General features: G+C 33.8%; 2 protein-coding genes, 1 long non-coding RNA gene and 1 other non-coding gene across 5 annotated transcripts; 1 reads left to right on the top strand and 3 right to left on the bottom strand.

Moving 5' to 3' along the window:
* The first annotated feature begins 3,060 nt into the window (after window positions 1-3,060).
* Window positions 3,061-3,133, top strand: TRNAE-CUC. The gene has a single exon. It is a non-coding gene; the product is annotated as a tRNA-Glu (tRNA).
* A 118-nt stretch (window positions 3,134-3,251) lies between these two features.
* LOC122596466 (interactor of constitutive active ROPs 4-like) lies at window positions 3,252-5,353 on the bottom strand. Of its 2 annotated transcripts, none has more exons than XM_043769046.1 (3): window positions 5,207-5,353; window positions 4,658-4,745; window positions 3,252-4,559 (listed from the first exon to the last, which is right to left on the bottom strand). In XM_043769046.1, exons 2-3 carry the CDS (start codon window positions 4,669-4,671, stop codon window positions 3,443-3,445), a joined length of 1,131 nt encoding a protein of 376 aa, XP_043624981.1. In that variant the 5' UTR covers window positions 4,672-4,745; window positions 5,207-5,353; the 3' UTR covers window positions 3,252-3,442. The 2 variants fall into 2 exon arrangements, with proteins under 2 accessions (XP_043624981.1, XP_043624982.1); XM_043769047.1 differs by lacking the exon at window positions 5,207-5,353 and adding an exon at window positions 5,078-5,179.
* Window positions 5,354-12,842: 7,489 nt separating this feature from the next.
* On the bottom strand, window positions 12,843-17,973 carry LOC122595889. Its single transcript, XM_043768360.1, has 11 exons — window positions 17,820-17,973; window positions 17,635-17,732; window positions 15,889-15,994; window positions 15,706-15,804; window positions 15,549-15,614; window positions 15,252-15,368; window positions 14,234-14,308; window positions 14,005-14,107; window positions 13,863-13,910; window positions 13,364-13,485; window positions 12,843-13,266 (listed from the first exon to the last, which is right to left on the bottom strand). The coding sequence occupies exons 1-11, from the start codon at window positions 17,898-17,900 to the stop codon at window positions 13,168-13,170; spliced, it is 1,014 nt and encodes a 337-aa protein (XP_043624295.1). The 5' UTR covers window positions 17,901-17,973; the 3' UTR covers window positions 12,843-13,167.
* A 955-nt stretch (window positions 17,974-18,928) lies between these two features.
* Window positions 18,929-20,069, bottom strand: LOC122594811. The gene is made up of 2 exons (XR_006323108.1): window positions 19,339-20,069; window positions 18,929-19,193 (listed from the first exon to the last, which is right to left on the bottom strand). It is a non-coding gene; the product is annotated as an uncharacterized LOC122594811 (long non-coding RNA).
* Window positions 20,070-26,475: the final 6,406 nt, after the last annotated feature.

The raw sequence follows: 26,475 nt of genomic DNA, 5'->3' as shown, positions 1-26,475 counted from the left end.
AATGCCACTGGTAACGACGGCATGTTTACACAGCTGGTGATTCTCCGGCTCCTGGTGAGAAGAGACATGGGGAGGATCTTGTTGGTTCTTTACACAAGCATCCAAAGATTGTTCCTTCCCTCACATCTAACCTTGCTCGTGAAAAGCAGAGTTTGGAAGATGAGGTTAAGCAACTTAAGGCTAAGTTGGCTGAGAGGGATGATCTGGAGTGTGTTACTTCATCCAAGAAAAACAAGATCACGTTTTTGGATGCGGAGGAGGTGTTCATTCCAGTTGAAAAAGTGGCGCCTCAGCAGGAAATTCCGAGGAAAATTGTTGCTAACCATAGTCGTACCAAAGGTGCATCTAGTGCTGAAGCAAACCATTCGGAAGCTGGTGATGTGGGTAAAAGACTGGAGGCGCAGGAACGTCAAGCTGATGAAGCTATTGATTTAGACAATGCATTTGGGAACCTTGACAATAATTCTAACTTTGCTGAAGTTGAGGGTGGTTTTGACCATGTCATCCCCAATAAGGATGTTACCAATGAGGTTACGCCACGACGAGAGCTCCTAGAGCATGTTAGTACTCCTGGCAGGGCTCAAAAGATAGCGAAGATTACGAATGTGGAACTAGCAAGTAAACTTGATGAGATTGGAGGCGAACCATTGTGTTTTGTGTCGGAAGGAGCCAGCAGGATACGTAAGTTGACTGGGGATGTTTGTCTTTACCGTGAGCGTTTGGGGAAGATGGAGGAAAAAACAGCTAAAGATGCAGCCACCATTGAGCAGCAGGCCAAGACGATTGGAGAACTTACAAAGCTTCTAACTACCTCAATGGAGAATGCCCGGGAGGTACGGAAGAAGCTGGAAGGTGAAGCTTTGGAGAGTGTTGCCAAGCTTAAGGATATGGCAAGTGAGCTGATACATTGTGACTCTGGAAATGCCAAGGTTACCTCAGATTTATTAAACAGGGATAAAGGTATAGCTGAGAAGGAGAAAGAGATTCAGAGTCTAAAGCAGAAACTCGTTGCAGATGAAATGAAGGATAAGGAAATTGCGCATCTGAAGGAACAACTTGAGGATGCCGCCGAGAGGGAAAATAAGCTTATATTATTCCAGGAAGCTCTCAAGAAGCACAATGCTCAGTCTGTCAGAAGCAAGAACGCGGCCTTGAATAGTCGGAGGTTAGTTTTATCAGAAGTGGTGCCCCATGTTGTTAAAAAACTTCATCGTAGTCACGAGTACAACGTGCCTTTATCTAAGGTCAAGAAGCTTGCCTTCCAGCTAGGTCGTCAGCAAGTCATTCGGGAGATTTAGGAGACAAAGTTTCCACTCGAGGACATGGAAGGTTATGATGGGACATTAATTGGTAAGTTTGAAGAAGCATGCAAGGAGCTTGAGGAGGCTGATTTTCCATACATTAAAGTGATTACTGAATATACCGGTAGGACAGTTGACGACATTCTGAAGGTGGAACCTAAAGGACCCCAATCCACACACTCAGAAGATGCATGATAAACAAAGTTCTAATTTATAAGTGTCATGGAGGATTTGGAAGGCCGATGAAATGAATTTAGATAATTTAGAGTTCCTTTGGTCTTTTGATGAAATTATTTCACGAGCAGAGTAGTGACTGCTGGTTATGGATACTTATATTTACAGGTTACGAAGAACTGATTGCTGATTATGAAAAAGGGGACTTGCATCTTCAGGATTTTGCACCATCAAATGCTTTGAGTAAGATTTTGCAGGTAGATTTATGATTTTTTTAAAAAGTATCCGCTTCATAAAATACCTTGTAGGAACGGTTGGCATTATGGCTTTTAATGGCTAATCTGAGCTTGAGTTGTCTGTCTATTGCAGCCCATGTGTTATTATTTTAACAATGATAAGAAAGCCATGATTCAGATTATGCATTTTATATGTTAAATTTGGTTCATTGACTTCAAGTAAAGGATTCCTGTGGGTGGTTCATGATTGTTCTTCCTTTGGTGGTGTCAATTTCAACCCATATAATTGGGAAGGGTCGATTTGGCTAACGTCTTCTTTTCAGTTAGTCATTAGTCAAACGGTTATAAGCTGGTTGGAAGTTCCTTAAAGTGATATTTCGGTGTTTTTAACCTCCTGGATTGATATATTCAATTAAATTATATACTACTAATTGGTCAAAATTATTAAATAATGCTTTGCTATGTTAGTAATTTGAAAAATTCAAAACAAAGTTTGACAAAAAAGGACTTGCTACTCGCGATTCAACACAACCCATTGGCCCTAAGTTACACATTTTGAAACCCTGGTTCTTGACACTAATGTTATTTTTGATGAGGGTTCACTGGTTTATACCTGCCTTGTCTTTATGGTTCTTGCAGGTTTTTAAAGTCACAATATGATGAAATTCTTACTGAACTTCTAGTCGTTAAAATGTTTTAGTGTCTATATAGATTGGAGATGGCATGTCATCCGCCTTTAGGCTTGGTTGTTTTGTTTTGCTTTTTGCATTGAGCCATGTCGCCGGTTATTTTTGTTTATCAATATATTCTCACTCGGGGTAGATCAACCCTATTATCGTAAAAATTCTTTCTAAACTGTTATGACAATCTCGAAATTATCTGATGTTTGTTTATATAAGCCGATTTTCTTTAAACGTTATATTATCACGTGTATTTGCATGTGTTGAATGTTGTCCACCGGTATCTCAGTTGGAGAAAATATTATTTGCATCCTATAGTATGTACCTGAAGTGCAAGTATGTATGAAGATAACAAATTGATCATCTATGCTATACTCAAACTGTTTAATATACATTTGAACTAGTTTATCATCCGATAATGTCTTTAATAGAAAAATGGGTTCTTAAACAAGTAAAATGCCCATGTTAAGATGATCTTAACTTAGACCAATACTAGTAGATTGGTAACGTATAGTTGTCTGTTAAATTTTGTAGTTATTTTCTTTTCTGACTGACATAATATTTCATTTGAAAATTTCTCTAATTCAACTCAGAAAGTAGCTTCTTAAAAGTTTAAAACGAATTTTTGGATTCTTTCTTAAATCCAGTGAGGACTTGTTATTTCGGAAGTCCGTTGTAGTCTAGTTGGTTAGGATACTCGGCTCTCACCCGAGAGACCCGGGTTCAAGTCCCGGCAACGGAATCTTTTTCTTTTTCATTGATTTTTCACTAAGGTTTTAATAATGTATGGAAGCTGCCTCTATTTGCGAATAGAATTTGGCTTTTGTTTATCATAGTAATTGCTCAATTACAACCGATTCTAAGGAAACTTTCTTTTGAACATGGTCACATAGATGCAACATAACATAGTTAAAAATACATCATTCTAAGATGATGATGATGATCAAATTATAACATTCAAACTGCAAAGTGAAGAGTAAAAAACACAGATTTTTAGAACAAATCCATAACTCACAAAACATAAAACGTAAACTTCCTAAACCTAATCTCTCTACTTCTGTCCCTTCTTTTTCCACAGATCACCAAACATCCTAATCCCACTCCCCTTTCTTTTCCCATTCCCAAATCCATCATCCGACTCGTCTCCCATTCCCGGCGACCCCACAAACCCGTTGTACCCATCATACACACCTCCATAATGCTTCTCCATTGAACCACACCTTTCCGAAACCCTCCTTCCCTCGCCCATTTCCACCCCGCCCGATAAAATGGCTGCTGCAGCGTCTGCAGCCTTACGCCACTGCTCAGTTTGTACTCTTAGCTTCTTCATTTCCGTTTCCAATATCTCTTTTGCTACTTCAACTTCTTGCAACTTTTCCTTCAATTGTATCCCATCTTTTTTGCTCTTTTTGAACTCTTCCTCAATTTGGGTCAGCTTTTGATTCATTATCTCTTCTTTCGCCTTAGCTGAAGTTATCACCACATTAGCTTCACTTAACTTACTTTTTAATCCCTCGTTTTCTAGCCCGAAAACTTCTAGTGCCTTTTCATTCTCTTCAATTTTCACTTTCAACGAACATATTTCTTCATCCTTAGAATTCAACACCTCATTCACACTAGGCTTTTCGGGTGACCCTGGCAAGTCATTGCCTTTGACTTTGACCTTACTCTCATCAGAAAGTTCAATTCTTTCAACTTTTGGTTCCAAGCTAACTATTTCAACTGGGACTTCAAAAACATCAGTTTCCTTCTGATTCTCATCTGGGGTTTCATTTTCTTGACTGTTCTCATTGTCAAGAACCCGGTTTTCGCTAGGTGAAGACCGAGTATCTTGAACCGGAACCGGGCTAGAAACAGCCGGTTTAGTAGTCCTTTTCTCAAGTTCCTTTTGAGCTTCTTTCTTAGCAGCCTCAGCTGAAGCTAACTGATCTTTAAGAATTTTGAGCTCACCTTGAGCTTGCTCAAGTTGAGTCTCCAACCCTGCAATTCGAGTCCCAAGTTTCTTCTGGTTTAGTGGCTCAGAATGTGCACTCCTTGGTGACCGCCTGTCACCTAGTTTTGGGCTCCGGTCAGTCATGGGCCTGTGGTGTAATGGGTCAGAGTCAGAGCTTGATGTTCTTAGTGGTGCTGGGCCTCTTGTTGATACCCTTTGAGCCATTTCTGAACCCCTGTTCATTAAATAAGTTAGTGTCTTTTTTAAATTAGTTACAGTTTTTTTAAAATTAAAAAAAAAACAGATTTAACGAAATTTACTGTTGCTACCAACCTTGATCTTGGCATTTATATGCTTGAAAGATATACTGGTGTAAAAATTAAAGATTTTGTAACAGATCTTGATCTTGTAATCTTTAATACTGCAGAAAGATGGCAAAACTTAGTTAGGTTCAAGAAAGTTGGAACTTTTATTGCAAATAAGACATCATAATAATACAATTTTGGTTACATAGTCAACAAATGTGCAACTGACCACACAATACTACAACAACAAAGTGATTCAAAAAGAGCAGGACCATCTTACATACATATACAAAATATACATAAAAAAGTTAACTTTTTATGCCTGTTTCACAAACAAATCAAGACCCACAAACTTAAACAAAATTATACACAAGACCCATGTTTTAAATTACAAAAAAATATATATCGTTTTATATAAACTAAAAAAGAATTGAAAAGATGATCTCACCGTGAAAAATGTAACTAGTACTTGTATGTGAGATCTATATAATGAAGTGATGATATGATAGTTTGAATGTAACTATAAAAAGAGTGAAAGAGATAATTGAATAGATGTGTGTCTGGGTGGTGTGTTTACCTTGAAACAACAACACTGCCAACAAGAAGCCTTGAAGAAAGTGAGAGAAACAGTTTAAAGTTTAAATTAAAGTAGAAATGTGTGTAAATGTGTGTGTCTGTGTGTGTGGTTTGTATAGAGAGAAGGAAGGAGAAGAATATGAAGTGGGAAGATGACAAGAGAGTAATTTTTGAATTATAGAAAGAGACATATAAATGAGTACATTTAACCATTCATCTTGGAATTCTCATTGCCATTTTCAAACTAAATTAATTACTAATTTATTCTTTGACTAAATTTTAAACGTTATTCTTCACTTTTATTTTTTGATAATCTAAATGAAGTGTTTTCATTAAGGTGTATTAATTAGTTGTATACTTATCATAAAATTCAATGTTAGACTTTTAATATGAAAATATACAATTTTTTTATACATGTTAAGTAAAGTTATAAGGGTTTTGTTTAGCATTTTCCTTATTTTTTAATAAATACATTATGTTTTTTATTTGTTAAAAAAAGTTATGTATTCTCATATAAATTCAACCTAATAACTTACCTTACAATTTGATTATGATTTTTTTTTTGAAAGGTATAAATAAATTGTTTACGAATATCAAAAAGTCTAGCATAAAGACTCCTTACCAAATATATATACAATTTAAACTCATCCATGAGAAATTTTTATTACTTTGAAAGGAAAAGATCATTTATGTCTGATGTGCTAAATCCGAGTTATAAAAGTTATAAACTAAAAATACCTAGAAACTCACTACTACACACTATCGGACAGTAAACTCGTTCGTATGCAATATAGTTAAGAGGTAAGTCCGTATTCGTTCTCGGGGATTGGTTTGGAAAAAAAAGACATTACCAAATATCACATAAAGGAGTCAAGAATATACATATAACATTTCAACATTCTTTACGAGATCAACGTTGAAAAGGGATTACTATAGAAAGAATAATCAATTTCAGATTGGTGTTTGTTCTTGTTCCAATGAAGAAAATGATACATTATAAGATATGTATCAATTACTCTATTATATATATAAAAAAATCAACTTCAACTCGTGCACTTTTGATATATCTATAATCATACGATATAGAACAATTTACATTTTAACCTTTACAACAATTATTAGCCATTTATAATAATTATTAGTCATTTACAACAAATGTACATGCATAACTGTACAGTGTATAACTGAATAAAGCATACATTGTTGTAAATGTTTAAAACTTGTTGTATTTTTATCACTTCCTAAAATTTTAAGTTCTCTATTTATAAGTTAATAGATTTGTTTTTGATTTAAATACACAAGTTGCTTATAAACTACTATTCAAGATAAAACTAAATATAAGTAACATAAAAAATATTGTAATAAGAAAAGGAAAATAAAAAATATCAATAGAATTACTTTTTCCCCCTTTAGTTAAAGAAGAACGGTTCATGAGTATTAGCTCACTGGTTGAAAGGACATTTCTCTATTCGTGAAGTCTAGTGTTCAAGTTTTGGAATGGGCATAGGAGGTCTCTCAATGAAAGTTTGGCTTGGGTATACCTAGGTTCAAGTATGAGGAGGCAATGTTTACCCTTATTAATCGACGTGCTTTCGGACGGATTAGTAAAGAGTTTCTTTTCATCGGGCATTTGAAATAGGCATTCGGGGGAGATCTTTAACGCAAACCCGGTTAATATAATGCATGTTATACCTCAACAAAATTACTTTTTAATTAATTTTCTTGTCCATCGCAATACTTTTTTTTCTTTACTTTTTGGGTAACAGTGTGTGCTCCCATCTTTCCAAACATTTGTATAGATCGATTCTTCATGCGGAGTAATATCCTTGTTTGTTTATTAATAAATAATTAAATTATAATTATTGTACAATAGTTGTGACAGTCTTTCTAAAACAGCTTTTTTTTTCTTCTTTTTTTGTAAGTAAATTATAATCAAGACACCATTGGTAATTTAGTAATGTAAATTTAAAAATTTTAAAAATAGAAAGAGAGAACGACAACAAGCTAGCGATCAAATTTTTTAAGGATCATAACTCAATGATTTTCTTTTTTTTAACGTTAGAAAGAAATGTTATCGACATGAGCTTACCGTGAAGTTAAGATATTCATAAAAAGTTCTAAAAAAAAAAAGAAAATACATTATGAATTGGAATATCAGACAATGTTAACTATTGTGGGGTGAAAAAGGAAGAGTTACAATACTGACACATATTTTAGGCAATATTATCTACATTGATATGTTAAAATATGAATATTGCTTTCAAAATGTAAAAAGTATACACAGAAAACATGTCATTACTAGAATTCCTTTATTTTTTCTTACGTTTCACCACTATTTAATGTGCTTTAACAAGGTTAAAAGATAAACAAAGTGAATTAACAGATCGGGTATATGAGTATTGAGTAATTGACCATCCACATTATTGGTTTCACAATTGCAAGAGTTTTAACTTCATATATATTTTACTCGTAACTTTTATAAGACAAAGAAAGACATCACATCACCAATGTAGTGGGAATGAAAAGTGAAACAAAATCATGAATGAATGAACCCTTTACAGCACCTTTTATTTTTTCTCAAATAAATGTTTTTTTTGTTTCCCGCTACGTTTGTGAAGTTAGTTATAAACATTTTTATCAATAAAAGTTAAACGGGTTTGAGTACTGTAAAATTTGAAGTACTCATCAGTCATCACATATACTTTTAGCAATAAACAAATGAAAACTATATTACTATTTCCATCACTCATTTGGTCTAATTAATTAGCATCTAACCAAGCATAACTATGAGTATCTTTGACACTTGGTTATAAAGATTATTTTGACCTGAGTAAAAAGAGCTAAACAAAACCGTGAGATGCCTGATGCCTCACAACTTTTTAACCCAACTAACTTCTTTAATTATCTCCTTCAGAAGCCAAGAATGAGGCTTAATAACTTTTAGGTGAATACGAGCATTCTCTTATTTGCCAAAAAACTCGATCCTATCATAAGGCGAGCAATAATACGTTTAATTAATTAGCTCTACACACGAGTTTAGTCAAGAAAGTCGCATTTCTTAAAATAAATGTTAATAATATCAATTGAGATGTGTTTGAAAATATCAAAATATACAAAACTTAAATAAAACAACAGAATCATGCAAGTTGATTTTAATAATGTATTTGTTTGCTTATTAAGTCTCCATTTATGTTGTATTCATTAATATTAACTGTGTTGTGTACGTAGTTGACTCATGTCTGGGTGTACAAAAAATCCAGGTAGTTTAATGCATTATAGCACATGCTTATAAATCACTCTTCAGTTTTTATTAATTTTTTTTGGGAACACCGGAGTAATTATAATTTTAATAGACTTAATTCTGCGCAATACGGTGGCGGTAGGGTAGTGATGGCGGAGGTGGTGGTGGTGGCGATGGTGGGGGAGGCAGGGACGGTGATGGGGGCGACGATGATGGTAAATGTAAAAGGGCTAATGACCTGTTGATGTATTAAACTATGTCAAAATGTTTATGTTATGTATTGATCTAATCGAATGGTCTATATTATGTAACGAACTAACCAAAACTGTCTAAGTGATGCATGTTACAGCCTAAAGCAGGTCATCAATTTTTTTTCCCTTTATTTTTTAATCTTAATAATTAATTAATTTATTTAACATATAGATATAAGTTATGAAAACATATATGTATATAAGTTCTGTAATTATATAAAAACTGTAAACACCTTCGAATCTTTCGACCGCCACCTACTTCCCAATTTTTCGGATCAACCCTAACACATTCGTATACCCAAAAAATCAAAGATCTCAAAAATTAAAATCGCATTCTCATAAAATTACACAAACGTTGGTGGTAGTTTTGAAGCTGGTATCATCATCATCTTGTGGGTTTATGTTTTCCGACCAACTCTGCCATTCTGGCCGTCGCCATTCACAACCCACCATTAGGGTTTGCTGGGAGAAAAAAGATTCAATCTTTCACGATATATAGGCCATACTACCGGAACAGATAATGGAGCCCCTTTTTGATCGTCTTTGTTGTGAGGTCTTGTATCATCATTTCTTGTAAGAAAATGGGAGGGGGGTTGAAGTGGTGATGTCGAGGATGGGGATGATGATTTACTATATTATTATGTTAAATTTTTATGTATTTAGCCATAAAAGTTTTTAAAAAATTGATGATAACCGTCTACCTGTAGATTACCCGGTAACATGCATCACTTAGATAGGTTTGGTAAGTTCGTTACATAACATAAACCTCGATTAGATTAATACATGACATAGACATTCTGTTATAGTTCACTACATTCACAGGTCATTACGTCAATGTAAAAGTAGTTGATGTTAAATGCAGTATTGTAGTTATTTTTAAGTGTTGGATCTATACTGTAAATTATTTAATTAATGGTATTATAGGTATAGATGGAGATGTTTAAACTAGGGAAAGTGATATTCGTACCACCAATTTTGATTAATGTACCACAATGTAGAAATTACTGCCTTGGCTCAATCGGGATCTTTTCAGGTTTTGTCTTTTCTTATTTATATGTATGTTTGTCTTGGCTGTTTCCCACTACTTGTTCGAGTTAGGTAGTAGTTTGCTACGTTTATGTTGTTTAATATGCCCAATATGGTTGCTTTCGTATTGGTATTTGTATTGTCAAACATGTTTCTAAGATATCGGTAGGACGCATGATTGATAAACGTTCGACCCGCATAGTAGCCGGACCCAGCGGACAGGTATTTGTGCTTTTCAGATTCTCGGCAGACAGGTATGATTTCCTAAACATTTCTCATTTTCCGTCTTGCACTCCTTTGTGACCGGAGGTCCCTTTGGAAGCAGTCTCTCTATCTTTGTGTAAAGGTAAGACTGTCTACAGTTTACCTCCCCCATACCCCGCGCAGGGATTGGGTCCTGTTGTTGTTGTACCACAATGTAGAAATTGTATAACTGACCGTACAAGTCAGTAATACATAGTTGTGGTACATCAATCAAAATAAATGGTACGAATATCACTTCTCTTAAATTAGTGAATAAAGAAAAATGATATTTTTAATTTTTCAAATATAAAAAGTTTCAGGAAAAAAAATGAGTGGTTTATTTTATTAGATAATATAAATTGTTGATAAGATAATACTTTTGCTTATTCATTTATTTACTTATGTATTTTGATAATATTATCACTAATAAATTATTGTATGCATAAACTAAAATGTTAACTTTTTATATCCAATTCTTGAACTTTCTACCAATAAAATAAATTAATGCAGCTAATTACTGTACTTATTTTGATAACCATGGGAGATGCGAGTGACCAAGAGCATACAGCAAGGCCTCACACGTGAGTCAGTTACAGTGTCACATTACACAAAAAGCCCCCCATCCCTAAATATCAATTTACTAGTCCTAATACTCCTAAGAATCATTCCTCTAAACCTAAACTTGCTCACTACCCTTATTGGTAAAACAACTAAGATAAATTGTATTATAAAGAAATTCGAATATGTCTCATATATGATTTGTAAGTATGAAATAAATTGTGGTTAAAGTAAACCAATAATCGAAGCTAAGTTATAGTAAACAGTAATGATAAATATAATATATATTTAGTTAAAGTTTTGGATTTACCTTAAAATTTTAAAATCACATCAAAATTGAAACTTGTAAGCATAGAGAATGACGAAAAATAGTCTTGTAATATTGGATCGTAAACTCAATTTTTTGAAATCTTCATGTTATTAAAATATCATAAGTAATAGAAGTAATGAGAGTTAAAGAATTGAGAAAGAAAAAAAAGCTATAATGTGTTTTGTATTAATGCAAAAACGATCAATCAAATAACGTTATAATGTGTTTTGTATCTATAAGTTAAGCATTAGAGTTTAATTCTAAGTCTAATAAGGAAATTAAATCTATATACAATAAAAAAAAACTAATTAAATAATAAAATATAATTAAATAAAAGGACATGTGTCAATCAAGGATTACGCCACGTGTCGTTTCAAGAACATCATAACCATGTTTTAGTTTATTGGTAGATATGATGACATAGGTGGCTCAACGGTATTACGAGACTAGGCGATCGTTTTAGACCCAAAAAGATCTAAGACCTCAACATTTTGTGTACTCGACTTAATGTTTCGACTTTGGGATAAGTACCAATATATAATTTGCATTGCACCCTTATTGTTGGTTTCGACTTAATTTTTTGACTTTGGGATAAGTACCATCAACATTGCACTCTTATCTCTTTTTTTTTTTTACTTTAATTTATATGTTAGTGAACTAGGCCCCCATAATTGGTTAGCGTTGAAGTACTACAATAATAAAATACTGTATGACGGTATGAACTATACTTCAGAAAACACATTACTAATCCAGAACAATGCGAGTTTATTGACCCTCTTTTAAGTATTTGAATACGTTATTATATGTATTGCACTGGTAAACATGTTCGTAAAAGGATACAAGAATACTCATCACACCTAAAGTTAGTCTTTCAGCCTAACGACCCCTCACACAACTTTTTCATGTTGTCACTTGCCTTTGCGACGTGATGACCATCACCAGGATCATCATCCGTGACGGTCACACCTGCTGCTATATGGTCATATGGATACAAGGATACTACACGCATGGTAGCAGTAATGAAACCATTCCACACCGGATGCTTTATATGAACATCATGACAAAATGGATTCTTTCTTTCTTTTGGTATTTGAATTTTGAAATTTCACCTCAATTTAATCTTAATATGTATCTTCATTTTTTTTGTTGATATGTGTATCAAACATAAAATATTAAAATTTTAACAATTGTATCTATTTTACAAGAGAAGAATGTACAATGTGGTCCAAATGGGAAATAAATAAAAGAAAGTTGGAGGAGTTTGATTGTTTGAAAATAAATAAGGTGATGGGTACATGTGGATCCATAGAAGTAGATGATGTTTCTTTATAACTATGAACATTGCATGTGAATTTAAATGTCACTCCCAACCACTCTCCTAATCAACTCAATCTACTCCCATTTTCTCCCCCTTTGTTCCCATTAACATCTAAAATCTAATATGCTATAAAATCAACATCCCTAGATCTTTAAAAAAGTCTTGGATATGAATATCACTATATACAACCTTAGAAGAGATAGTCAAAGAAGAATTCAGGAATGGGCATCGAATACCTCGGCTAAGTCACGTACATTTGAGTTTTAAAAAAAAAGGAAGGAATTCAACCTTCCCAAATAATCTAATTAAAAAAAACTCACCCCATAACCAATTATACAATAAAATCAACAAAACAATCAAAATAAAATAATGTCAACTTATACACAAACTCTGATATCTCAATCATGGTTTGAATATTAGCACAATTATGACTTTATGTAGGACCAAATACAAAGAGAAAATGTATGTCAATCTTGATTTTTGGAATTCATATACATATAATTGGTTTTGAATATATAGTATGGATGTACTAATAATAATGTAATTGGGAAATGCCAGATTGTCTATATTTATTGAGACCCTACAAAATATTTTATGGAGGATCCTACTTTGATACATGTCTTTTCCTTCCTTTACGTATATTCTTTTTCTTAAAAGAAGTTATAAGAAAAATAGATAAATCCGTACTTCTAGTGACAATTATCTATTTATATATGTATTAAATACATTTACAAAATCCCAGTAACTGAACTCAAGCTTCTAGCAGTCAAGCTCATGCCCTTTAGACTATCATAAGAAAAAGTTTCTTGTTTAGCCGAATAGACGAATAAGGTAACAAAATTATGATCACATAGTTAGACATATGTACGTATAACCTGGGATTGACTGGGCTGCTTCATATTAATTCAACTGCCCAATTCATTTCGGGTTCAATTTCTATCGAGTTGGAACAAGTTTATTAGATGATCCACATGAGAAGGAAGTACCTTAAAACCCGATTTTTAGTTTCTATCAATCATGGCTTTCCTTGAAGAACCTGGGCAATTTCTTCTGCTCTTGATTGAATGCCTTTTAAGAACTCAATAAGGATACGCTGCTGATAAGAACCTCCCTCCTACAGCATTAGGGACAATAAACGCATTAGGGAATCTGATAACTCAATGCCGATGGTTTTAACATGAAACAAGATTAAGTAGTGTAGGTGTGCAAACCGTTCGAATCAATGTTCTTTCTCTTCGTTTCTTTATGACAGCATAGAGTTCATCTGGTGTGATATCTCCTTTACCAACACTCAAATTATTGATCAACGCATTATTCCATTCTGATTCTGGAGCTGCAACAAAAGAGAAGTTGGTCTATAAAGGTCAATTCAACAAAACCATAAGAAGGCTAAGTTAGCCATGATTCAAAAGTTTTTACTATGTTTATGAAACTAAAATCAGGCTAATTAAAAAACAACAAACATAAAACTGCTCATTCGTGAATTTCTCAAATATTTGGTTCAAAGAGACAAAAGAAGATCCAAGTGTAATAGATTGGCTGTATTTACTGCTCATGTATATTGTTTGACAAGTTATACTTCAACCAAAACTTTATTGATATCCCTTATTAAAGAACATACTACAATGTAACGAATAATTTCCCTTGCAAATAAAGCTAAATATTTTTCAGATGTACACACAGAGAATAAAAAAAAAGAGCCATTAGCACCTTTGATAATTTCCTCAAGGCACTGCTCAGCTTTTAAAACTTCATTCCCTGTGATTTAGTAAATAAACAAATTCATGCAGTATTTCAGTGACCAAACTCAGACTTAAGAAAACTTCATATGAAATTGTTATAACTCTATCACCTTTCTTGGCATAACTGCGTTTTGAGAGGACTCTCGAAGCATAAAGTTGCAACACTTTTTGCAGCATAGCCTCTAGACCTGGCTTATCCCCATCTTCCTTTGCCTGAAAATTCTTTGCCAAACAATTATTAGAACCCTGATAAATGCCAGATAATTATAAGTAAAAATTGATAGGGCTGACTATAAATAAGCAAACAACACACAACTGAGCACAATCAACAAATTTCACCTGCCGTAGTTGTGCACTGACTTCTGAAAGAAATCCCTCATCTAATTGGCCTTCCTTCTCCCTTTGGTTTACTTCCTGAAAAATAGCGACTAAATTATAGCTAACTATCATGGTTCAAAAGTACATAAATACACCTTCTCATATTGTTCCAAATTGCAATTCAATTCAAGCAAGTCGCACAGCGTAAAATTTGAGGAGGCCAAACTGGATGGGTCGGAAAGTTGGTGAGTTGGGAAATGGTTTAAATAGGCTTCTTTTCTTGTTGGCTAGAAACATCCTTCTCTCTTTTAGCTTAGTTATGGTTCAAAAAGTACATAGATACACCTTCTCATATTGTTCCAGAGTGCTCTATAATTCAAGCAAATTTTCACAGCATAATTTCAGAAGAGGCAAAACTGGATGGGTCGGGCAGTTGGTGAGTTGAGAAATGGTTAAAACAGGTACGTATTTGCATAGAGTGGGTTGGATTGGCTAAAAACACCTTTTTCTTATTTAGCTTACTATTACAATTCAAAGGTACATAAATACACCTCAAACTTTTCCAAAATACTCTTCAATTTCAAGCAAGTCACATAATTTCAGAGAAGGTAAATCTGGATGGATCGGTCAGCTGGTGAGCTGGGAAATGGTTAAAACAGGTAAGTTTTAGTATAATGTGGGTTGGGTTGGCTAGAAACACCTTCTTGTCACTTTTGCAAGTATTATTATTTATTAATTAGTGTGTTGAACATGATTACAAATACTATATATTTACAAATATTAAACTAATCTACTGCAAATAGCGGTCTAGGAGGTTTTATACACAGGGATACAATTTGGGTGTCCTTGTTAACTTTTGATCCATCTCCTAGTACACTATTTAGTAAATTATTTGGCCTTTTTGACATGTTAGAGATAAAATATAAGTATATAACCCAAATCAACTCATTTATGAATAAATAAATCAAAGTTGCCACCTCTATGTTATTTTGATTAAAGAAGTCCAGAAAGAGGAAAAGTTGATTGTAGCAAACCATACATTCTCCATGAGATCAAGGGCATTAGGATCCCGAGGAGGCCAACTTATCTCTTCAACTTCACTGACAACAGGTCTTAAAATTCCCTTCAGAACGTCGGTAGCTGACTCTATTTTCTCCTGCAGGAAGAAGAAAACTGCGATATGTGTAACAAGATGAGGCAGGAAAAATCTAAAGATGCTTGAGAAAAATGCAACTAAGATGGACATTAACTAGTTACCTTCCTAATGCAATGCTACAAGTAAAGAACCCACGAATGTGTATGTAAATATGCTAGAAAAATGGATAAAGAACAATACATTGGTCTTGTGCACAACACGCTCAACTATGGTCATGACCGATGAAGCCAATTCTTCCAAGTCTTTCTGCAAATACATAACGTATATAATTTATTTTATTAGACGGCAAGATCTAAATGAGCTTTAATTAATTGAAAAGAGAACTTGAAATCTGTACTTTATCATCATCTGATCTGCAGGTGTCTGTTCTAGCAGCAAGTCGTATCCAGAAACCCTCATTATAAGCAAGAATATTTTCTAGAACAAGCTTTTGAAGCTGTTTTCCAGGAACATATAACAAGAAGTTATTAGTAGACAGGCAACGATAAATATGTAAATAAAGTACAAAAGGTGTCCTTACTTCTTGGTCACTTGCATTCTTCAACAAGTCTATAAGTCTATCAACTTCCACAGTCTTTTTAAAGGCTTCTTCAGCATCTTGACTGGCTGCACATACCAAACTTCTCCTGTTTATTAAATCCAAAATAGGTGATTAAAGAATCAATAGATCCACAAATTAGTGAAAAGAAGAGCAATGCTATGATACAAATGCTTACTTCATTTAGATTTTAGATAGTTCACTCTAATTAAATATCTAAAAACACAATTTTAAGGTGGACAAAGATTAAGAACCATATGAACCTAGAATATGGTTTTTAGACTTCCAAATAAAAGAACCAGGTAGTCTTCAACTCTTTATATATGTTTATGATCGCACTGCATTAGAACCTTATTTATTGATAACCAACAACCTACATCTTCAAAGTGTTTGTATGATGAGACCATAAGCTAACTAGCCATACATAAGTATGCGATATTCTAGGCACATCCATGGTTGGCACATTCAACCCACATTTTTAGCATGCAAACCACTTTCAATGCATATAGGAACCCTGGTGTTTAGTTTCCTATATTTATAAATTGAGATGCAGATTCACACAAGAACTACCAGAAACGTAAGAACCACCAAATAATGTGTTAATTACTCAATTCAATAGTGAACATGTCATTCACATACAGATACATATTCACATTCAAATTAGCACATAATTTGATGGTTCTCACGTTATGTCTTGTTCTCATTTGAAAAGCCACTATACTTGGAACACTACTACTTAAGCTATGCTGTCAGTCACATACTCATATGTCTTCGCAGTTGAAGGTCTGTCCCAAGGTGCACTATTCAAAGTGAATATCGGAAGTTGAAGAATCAAATTCCAAGTTAGATAGTCGAATAATTGGGTGCCTAAAGTTAGGAAGTCAGATAAATTTTCTCACACGAATTTCAGCATATATCACTATCCTAACCTTAAATGATCAAAATCCATAATCAGCAAATGCAAAAAACCTCTAAACTGAAGGCCTTTCTGAATGTATATACATAATATATAAACGTGGGCTAATGTCAAAGATAACAATTAATTGCGCATTAATGTCCACCATAGTTCACAAAAGTCTATGTGGGTATTTAAAACTTTACCCACCTCTAAATACTTTTAAAATGGGAAATCAAAATAACCTATATAAACACTCGTGTACACTTAATCGCTACCTGCTATGACTTTTGCATACTATAAATAACTACCTACGTGAACATCCGTTTATACTTGGGGGGGGGGGGGGGGGGGGGGGGGGAAATCCAAAATCTAACGTAACCTAACCTAAAATTCATACTTATTAGCTTTCTAGGAGCTTATGAAAGCTCATTTTGACTTACAATGAGATTCTCAAAAATTTTGAGAAGCTTTTTTTTTTTAACAGCGAGTTAATAGTTATTAGCTTTTCAACATTGGATTTGTTAAAAAGTAAATAGCTAACCGAAACACTACGACTTCCACTATATTTTGATAAAGTTGGGATTAATAAGAAAATTTGCTAAAAAAGCAATAAGCTGCCCCTAAAGAGCTAATCCAAACAGGCCTTTAATCGCTATTATTAGTATGTGAGGGGTTTGTTGGGTGCATAACAGCCTCATACTCACTTTTCCTTATAGATATACACGGGGGAAGAAACAACATAACCAATGTGGAAACTTAAGAGAACCCTAAAATAAATATAAAAACATAATATGAAAGTGAAAAGCTGAAAACTTTAGATAAAAAAATACCTTATTTTGGGTTGGTTAAGAGTAGTAGTGACAGGAAATGAATTATTATTATAATTAGTGTTCCCAATCCGGATATGTAATGTTTGAGATGATGAAGACTGTAAAAAACAATATAACATTAATGCACTTTAGTAGAAAAAGAAGAAAAAGATTGTGTGTGTGTGTTAAGGGTGGAGAAAGGATACCGAAAAGGAAGAAGTGTAAAGAGAAATGGAAGGCAGGAGGGGCGAAGATGGAGAGGAAAGAAGAGCAGAAGTGGCAGCCATTTTTATATTATGTAATTGGAGATATATATAGATACAGAAAAAGTAAGTACATATATATTGTATTGTATGCCTATGGATTAATGGATAAAGGGGTTGAAGAGTTTGAGTATCTCAAAACCAAGCAAAAGGAAGGAGCAACACAGGACATATCTTCTGTTGGAATTAACAAAATCTCACCAATGCGAGCACGGTACCGCGCAATGCTGCAACAGTGTTGGGGAAGACGGTCTAATGGTGTCAGTGATGATACTATTTATGGTGGTGATGTCAAGTGGTAGTAGAAATTTTTAAAAAATAAGGGTTTAAATTGTTAATTATTAAAATAAAAGTTTATAGTATAAATTATAATTTATTAAGGACAAAATATAAAAAGTCAAATTTAATTCAAAAGTAAAATTACTTAAAATAAAAAAAAAACTATTTCTTTTATAAGAGAGTAAAGGTAAAGATATTTTTTTTGCTTAATGGTTTTTGTGGCAAAATACATTGGCCCATACAAATACAGCATTAGAGAAGGTTGATATTTGAACAATCTTACTCTTACTCTACCTAAAAAAAATAAAATTCCGGTACTTTTTAAAAAACTTATTATATATTGATAGCTTTAACCTTTAAAAAATTAGTTAGATCTGTTTGTATGTAAAATTATCATTTATTCATGTTAGTCTATCATTATACAAATCTTTCCAGTTATTCTAGAAAGAAACTGCTTAAAATTATCAATTTTACTATTTTATTTTTATTAATCGTTTGATGATTTTAGTTTAGAATTCAACTTCCTTTAGATGAAAAGGGTGGTAAAATAGTTTTTTGGTTAATTAAATGTTTAATTAAAATATTTATTTTTGATTAATCGTTGATGATTTTAGTTTAAAGTTCAACTTCGTTTAGATGAAACTAGAAGGGTACCCGCGCGTTGAAGCCGTATTTTTGAAAAAACAGTGGTTAAATGTGACGATACATTTACGTTAAATGAATATGTGAACAAAACACATGGATTGTATTTATATAGTAGAACTACAGACGTATACGGCGAATAATATTACTAAAACAAATTCATATACACAGTATGTAGTATTGAATAATGGTACCAAACAATTATACATCACAAAAACAAAAACCATATCTATTCTAAAAACCTTAAATCTAAAATTTTTAATACTTCTCCCTTTGAGCTAGGAGTTAACATCCATCAAAATAATCACATACTCATGATTAACATACTAAGCTATGAAGGGTCGGCTGAGCATCATAGTAGACTTCATGATTTGGTGCTATTGATTTCAATAGTCCCTAGAGAAAGGGTATGAAACATATGATCCGGAGATTATGTAACTAAATAAATAAGAATAACAGATTTAAATAATAATTCGTAATCATTATGATATAAAAGTATGTACCAGCCCCAGAATAGCTTGTTGATTTCCATAATAATTACCTCTTTCCGGTGTCATCAAGTTAAGCTCAGTAAACCACCGGAACTGGAGTCCATCATCCATTCATCAGCCGGGACAAAAACACACAATAAATTAGACTCATTCGAGACAAAAAAAAACGAAAGAAAAGGATTCTAGGCTAAACCTTTAGACTTTGGAGTAGGCCATGTCAATCCTAACCTAGCCATAGACCTTGGGCTTTTGTACGTAAGAGCGAATCATTGCAAAAATTGGTGACGGGCTACATGGAGTTGCAACTGCCACTATATAAAGAAAGGGTATCTCTATATATCTATGATTTTATTTATTTGTTATCATAATGCAAACTCCAATTTAGTTAGTGATAGAGGCAGAAAGTTTCTAAAAAACAATGACAAAGAATTGCCCGCTATACCAGTTATTTTGCTGTGCAAACTCCCAATTTATTTATAGACATGCTATTATATAGATGATATATGATATGGTACCTGGGAGTTAGGGTGTCTGCTAATGCATACATTTAAGTGATTATGGATTAATGGTTTGTTTGAAGTAAGTAGAACTGCACCAGCTTAAAGTTAAGTACGTTTTTTTTAGAGTTTGCTAAAACACCATCTTAGTTTCTAATTTGTTTATTTGGTTATTCCAATTAGTGTCTTTCTGACTTCTATGCCATAGTGATGGAGCTAAAAGAGCAAATAAGCAGCATAACTAAGCACGACTGAACTAACCCGCCCATTCTGCCACCTATAGTTATCTCTTACGATAGAATTATAATAAATAGTTCACCTGAATCCAAGTTAAGGCAGACTCTGAGAATATCAGGCAAAATGGCGCCCTCGTCATTGGCTACACGGGCAAAATCAGCAAACACCACATCTCCAAGAAACTTGCTACATGGTGAAAACTAAACAGAAATATCACATGCCAAATCAATGGCGTTAAGCTTCACATGATCAAGATTGCATAGCATATAGGCATTGAGAGGCAGACCTACGTGCTTTGTAGCTAGAATTTCCTTATGAGTCGCCTGAAATTACATATAACACCACCATGTATACACCATACCCGTGCACACAATACCCTTTTTGTTAAACTAAGAAATACATATACAAATATATATATATATAGTGCATAATAAAGTTAGAAAACACTAATGAGAGTGATTTGGCCAAATTGTTGGCCAAGACAAAAAGGGAGAGGGGGTGGGCCAGGGGTCATATAGGGACAACAATCCAACAAATTGCCATGAACTATATGCCAAGGCTTGATCTATATACCATATAAATGAAGAAAATAACCTTTTTTATAATCAGTAAGTATGATTTCCAGTGAGCATATTCACATTTACACCAAGATTGAGAGCTATGTGAATGGTCTCAGATGTATATCTGTCTTGCAACAGCCATTGAGAGCAACCCAAGTTCAACAAATTTATCAATTCGGTGCAGCCCTGGTTCTTCAAGAAGATTGCATTTTTAATCGATGATTTAAGTAATTTATCTCGAAATATATCTGGTTTGGAACACAAAAGGTTGAAGTGTACCTTGCTGCTTGGAGCAAAAGATCTGCACTCAGCTCCTCGGACAACACTCCAATGCAATGTTCTTTAAGAGGCAGTATCACCAATCCCTTTTTTTTTATATCAATTCTAAGTTGAAGCCTATGATTTATTCCTTTTCCTTCATTTCTTCTCAAAGACACAGTTTAGTAGCAGCATACCTGCAATTAGTTGTATACAGATAGATACATGAATATCTCATATGATTTAACAGATACATGAATATCTCATATAATTTAACAAATACATGTTCACAGACAAAAAAAAAAAAGTCACAAAACCACCAAAGCATAATGCAAAAAAATCAAGAAATGGTCTTTAAAACCAATGATTGCTAATTACACAACATTATACAACTTTATGATAAATTGAAAGAAAAAACCACAAAATTTATAGTAGTAGTAGTACCCAACTAAAACCTTTGAAATATCGATAATGTAACACGTCAAATGAATGACCTTACTACGAAGTTTTATATCATGGAAAACCCACAAAATCAATAATAACCCACATCATAGTAGTCTCAAGACATGGAAACAGTTGTGAAAGTCCCAAACCAGAAACATTAACCATGGCACTTTTTCCCATTTTAAGTTTGATTAACATTAGGTGAAAAGTTGAACATCAAAATATACATGTGTAAATGAAATAATGAATAAGAAAAATAAGAGTTTTACATCCGCCATCAAATTTGTTCATGCAAACACTAAAGCAGTGAATTATGAAATAATTATGTCTTCAATAAGTGTCACGGACTCAACTCCCAAGTGAATACAACCATTAAATAGATCACAGGACACAATAACTATTAAGAAACCTTTTGAAACTTTTGTCGAATAAAAAAATGATATCAGTTACTAATAGGTAAGTTGATGTGCAAAATCGAGCTTTAATATTTGTAAACTAAAACTACCAAAGAACTAACTACTACGCACTCACGGGCAGTGGACCCGATCGTTTGTAATATAGCAGAGAGGTAAGTCTGAGTTCGTTCTCAGGGACTGTGAAATGATTAGTTGCTTGTTAAATGGTTTGGAAAATAGGTGTTGCTCGAAACTCCCCTTGACAATTAAACAAATTGATTTGCAAATTGATTGCATAAAATTAAAGACAAATTCAGACGATATAATTAAAAGTCATCCACCTTGACTTCCCTTGACTTCAAATGTGATTGCATTTGATGAGGAACAAATTCTTTAGAGTTTGAAAGATAGTCGTGACGAGATTATACTACTCACGTGGTACCACCATCCATGAACATATTATCGAATCACCTAACTACTAGTTGAATTACCCAAGCCGGTACCACCATGACCAAGACAATTCTCCTAACAATCAGTTTTTATTTACTTATCAAATTATTAATTGAACCTATGTGACAATAACGTGGTACCACCAACCGATATCAATCACGTTGACAAATTTAATCTTTTCTTAAGATGATATTCACTATCATACCATGAACTAGTGATAATTACTTATAGACAAGTAACCGTTTTAAAATCACATACACATTCGACTGGTACCACCAACGAAGAATCATATGCAACCAATATCGATTTTAATTAAATGAAAAGAATTAAAATCATCAAGATCACGGAACAACGATAATTAAACAAACCCTTTTGAATTAAAAATATAGCAATCACATTATCCGTCTCGTTTCATCAAGGTGGATGATTAAACAGTTAGCCACTCATGATCAATTCAAAATAATCAAAGAAATAGAAAAGAAACATGATGTACCAATTGTTTGAAGAAAATAAATTGCAAGACAATAATGTAGATACGATCTAGATGGGTGCTCGTAATATCTTCGATGAATCCGCCTAAGTGAAACACTTGATTGGAGAAGGAAGAATCCTTGTAGAGCAGCTCCTAGAAAGAGTTTGAATGCCTTGAAATTCGTGCTTAGGGTTTATATTTATACCCCCTTGAAATCTGATGCTTAAGTCAGCCATTGACTTCTGTTGACCGACCTCCCACTGCGGCGCAGTAGGCTAGTAATGCTCCCCACTGCGTCGCAGCCAAAATTCATTGTTCTTCAACTTGGGTGACTGCGGCGTAGTGGCTCTTTTGCATGGCTCACTGCGGCGCAGTCATACCCTTTGACTTGGTGCCTGTTGACTTCCCAACCACTGCGGCGCAGTGGGACTCGAACACACCCACTGCGGCGCAGCTTAATTTCTCTGTTCAAACCTCTCTTTTGCAATAATGGCCACTGCAGCGCAGTGGACATGTGCAATCCTCCACTGCGTCGCAGCCAAGAATCTTGGTCAAAACTCTTGAAATCATGGATGACCACTGCGGCGCAGTGGCTTTGTGACATTAACCACTGCGTCGCAGTCAACCTATATTAACCGATCTTTCATTTTCCAACTTTTAACTCGCAACTTCAATCCTTTCCCCTACACGAATCAACTCTCGATATCATAAAACACTTCTAGGCCAATAAGTCTTCCAAAAGTGCACCAAATGAACGCGTAACCTGTTTAGAGCCTGAAACCACTAACAAACACCATAAACGCGCCAAATGCACACGAAAACGACTTAAAACATATAAAAAATTGGCCAATAATGATGTGGGTAATAGGTATAAATTAGTCACATCATAAGTGGTTTTTAAATTTTGCCGAATATAACAAAGCAAGTATATATGTTGAACTTTATATCATCGAACCGTGCAATGTTTGCAGCACAAAAAAGTATATGATGCATCTCATCCGACACAGGCAATAGAGAAGTGAGCCTAAAGTTTTATATCCCTAAAAAAATAAAAGAATAAGAGAACAGGTCACCTTAAGACTCGGCATTCCTGCAGACGTGAGATAACCAACAACAACATATTTTGCCAGTAAGTCTAAATTGTTCTTGCATTGTCAGATACAAAAAGGATGAAATTGAAAAAAATCAAATGAAAAGCAATATTTATAACTAATAACTTTTATGATTTTGATGAAACAATGAAAAAGGAAAAATGGTTCACACATTATAAGCACCTGGTCGTTTCTTCATCTTGCCAGTCAGATCGGCGTGTGATGTTTCCAATCAGTGTGTTCAATGGAAGAAAAGAACCTGCGGCGCCGATGGAAAAGAAAATTTGAGATATGCGATAACTAATAACCATGAAGAAGAAGAGAAAATTACCAACGATTAACCGGAGACGACGCTGATTGTGGTTTTTGGAGACGGTGGTGTTAATGATTGACGACGGTTTTGGTGATGGATGGCCGCAAGAATGGATCGAGACTGAGAGGGAGGGAGGGAGGGGGGAGGATTGTTAAGCGCATAGAGTGGAATGGAAGATGGGGGTATTTTAGGGATAATGAAAAATTGCTTAAACTCTTAATTCAATACCCTTTATAAGGGTTTATAGATATAGAAGGGTGGTAAAATAGGTTTTTGGTTAAATGTTTAATTAATATATTTACTTTAAATTACAAACTTTATGTTGATAGAAAAAATAATTTAAACTTACAATCTTAAAACCTTCCGGAAAACCTAAGCCCAACATAATGTAAAGGTTTTATTTTGATAAAAGACAAGTCCATCAGCAATGGGCCTTGTGTTTTAAAATTTTTTAGTTATCCAAATGTCCAAATATATAAGTTGGAATCATTATTGGAAAATATATATGTAAAATCATGTGATTGATTTATGGATACGATAACGATAATTTAACTTATACACGTTTTATTATTGTTTACTGGGATTTGAAACGTAACAACACAAAAGTAAAAGTATCACTTAATACCATCTTCTACAGGTTTGGGGGCTCAATATCTTGACGGCATATAGGAGGTTAAGATGTAGACAATTTTATCCCTACCACAACGGTATGGTGAGATTGCTTCTAAATTCTATCCAAGATTAAAAATAAAAAAAAAAACACCTCCAGCTTTATAAAGCATGACTATAAAACCCTTGTATTGTGACAATTGATAATCATTAACATCATAATTTATTTATTCCTCTAGCCTAGTATATAGGCTTAAGAAAAAAAAGTCACTATTAAAATGTATGACACGTATAGTGCAAAACTATAACGAAAGGGTCTCGCACTAAACGAATCTTAAATAGCATTTCTCACCATACCACCTCCTCAATTAGAAAATACCGTCGTGGAGAACCTACCAAGGCTCGAACTCGATACCTTGGAGTAAACTCCCCCGGGGTCCCGCATAGCAGGTTTAGTGAAACACCTCTAACCACTAGGGTTTAACCCAGTGGTTTCACCCATCGGGTTAATTTAATTATCTTATAGATTGAGCACAAGAAATATGAAAAATGCATGAGTGGATCGATAAAAGGTAATCTTTTTGTTTAAAAAAACATAAAAAGTCAAGAAATGTGTGTTATATGGGATTAAACCCGTTCCTAGCGTGGCTCACACCATACTCATATATTTTTTTTATTGTAAAAGAACATGCGCCTTTAGAAATATATTATTACTAAAATAAAGAAGTACAAAAGAAATGCCCACTGGCCTCCCACAAAGAATAAAGGGGACCCGTAATGCAAGAGGTGTACCAACTGGGTAGTTCGACAGGCCAAACTACTCATAATGTATCAAAACTATGAATCTAAACAAAGAAGCATAACTAGCAATCTAAAGGATAAGGTATGTAAACAATACTAGTCTGGATAATATCCGTGTGCATGAACTATGAAGTCTCTCATGTATCAGACTCAACCTCCTTTGTATCTTCTAGATTTGTAGGTTTTGTCTGGGACTCGATCAGTACCAAATGCTTATTATATCATATTTTGTAACTTTCTATTTTTACATTTTGTATTAACATTTTTTCTTTTATCTATAGAGGTTTGAACAAAAAGTTTCATCGGTATGATAAACGTATATTTTATTTTGTTTTAAGCTTATGATTTTACATAAATGCTTACTTTATTTTAAGTTTATGAGGCCTGAAGTATAAACGTAACCTTTTATTAAATGCTTTCATTCATCAAACATTGGAATAGACTATATAACATTTATACTTCCTTATAAAGCAAAAACCACCTTTTTAAATTAAACTATTATATCTTTGAAATACCTGATTTGCCATCGACATTTTATATTATTTATATCAATAATCTATAATACATAAAAAGTAAACCACCTTTTTATTTCTGTTAAACTTTCAGCCTTTGATATGACTAAAACACCCTTAAATAAAACCCAAAAATCTTTACACATATCTCATACTCCACGAGTGTTCTTCTATGAAAACAAATGCTCCTTCATTTGTATCAGGGTTTCATTAGCGAAACACTTGTACGTTGACATTAATAATCCCACCGTGACCGCTACCGCTGTCACCACCACCCATCGCTACCACCACCGTCACAACATTGCACGGGTACTCCTCTCGTCTACCTAAAAAACAAAGTATAACTTTCCATGAAAGGTGAACATTTTAATATACATTCATATGTAATTTATCATTAAATGCATTAATATTATTTGGTTTTAAGATTAGGTACGACTACGGGTTTGTAGCTTAGCAATATCACTTTTGGTTAGTATTAAGATTGGAGGTTCGAAGATCAAACCCGTAAATAGTAGTTATAATTTGACTTAAAAAGAAATTTAGGTGAT

This window comes from Erigeron canadensis, chromosome 4, assembly GCF_010389155.1.
Source record: "Erigeron canadensis isolate Cc75 chromosome 4, C_canadensis_v1, whole genome shotgun sequence".
Taxonomy (NCBI): Eukaryota; Viridiplantae; Streptophyta; class Magnoliopsida; order Asterales; family Asteraceae; genus Erigeron; species Erigeron canadensis.
This window is presented reverse-complemented; position numbering and strand designations above follow the sequence as displayed.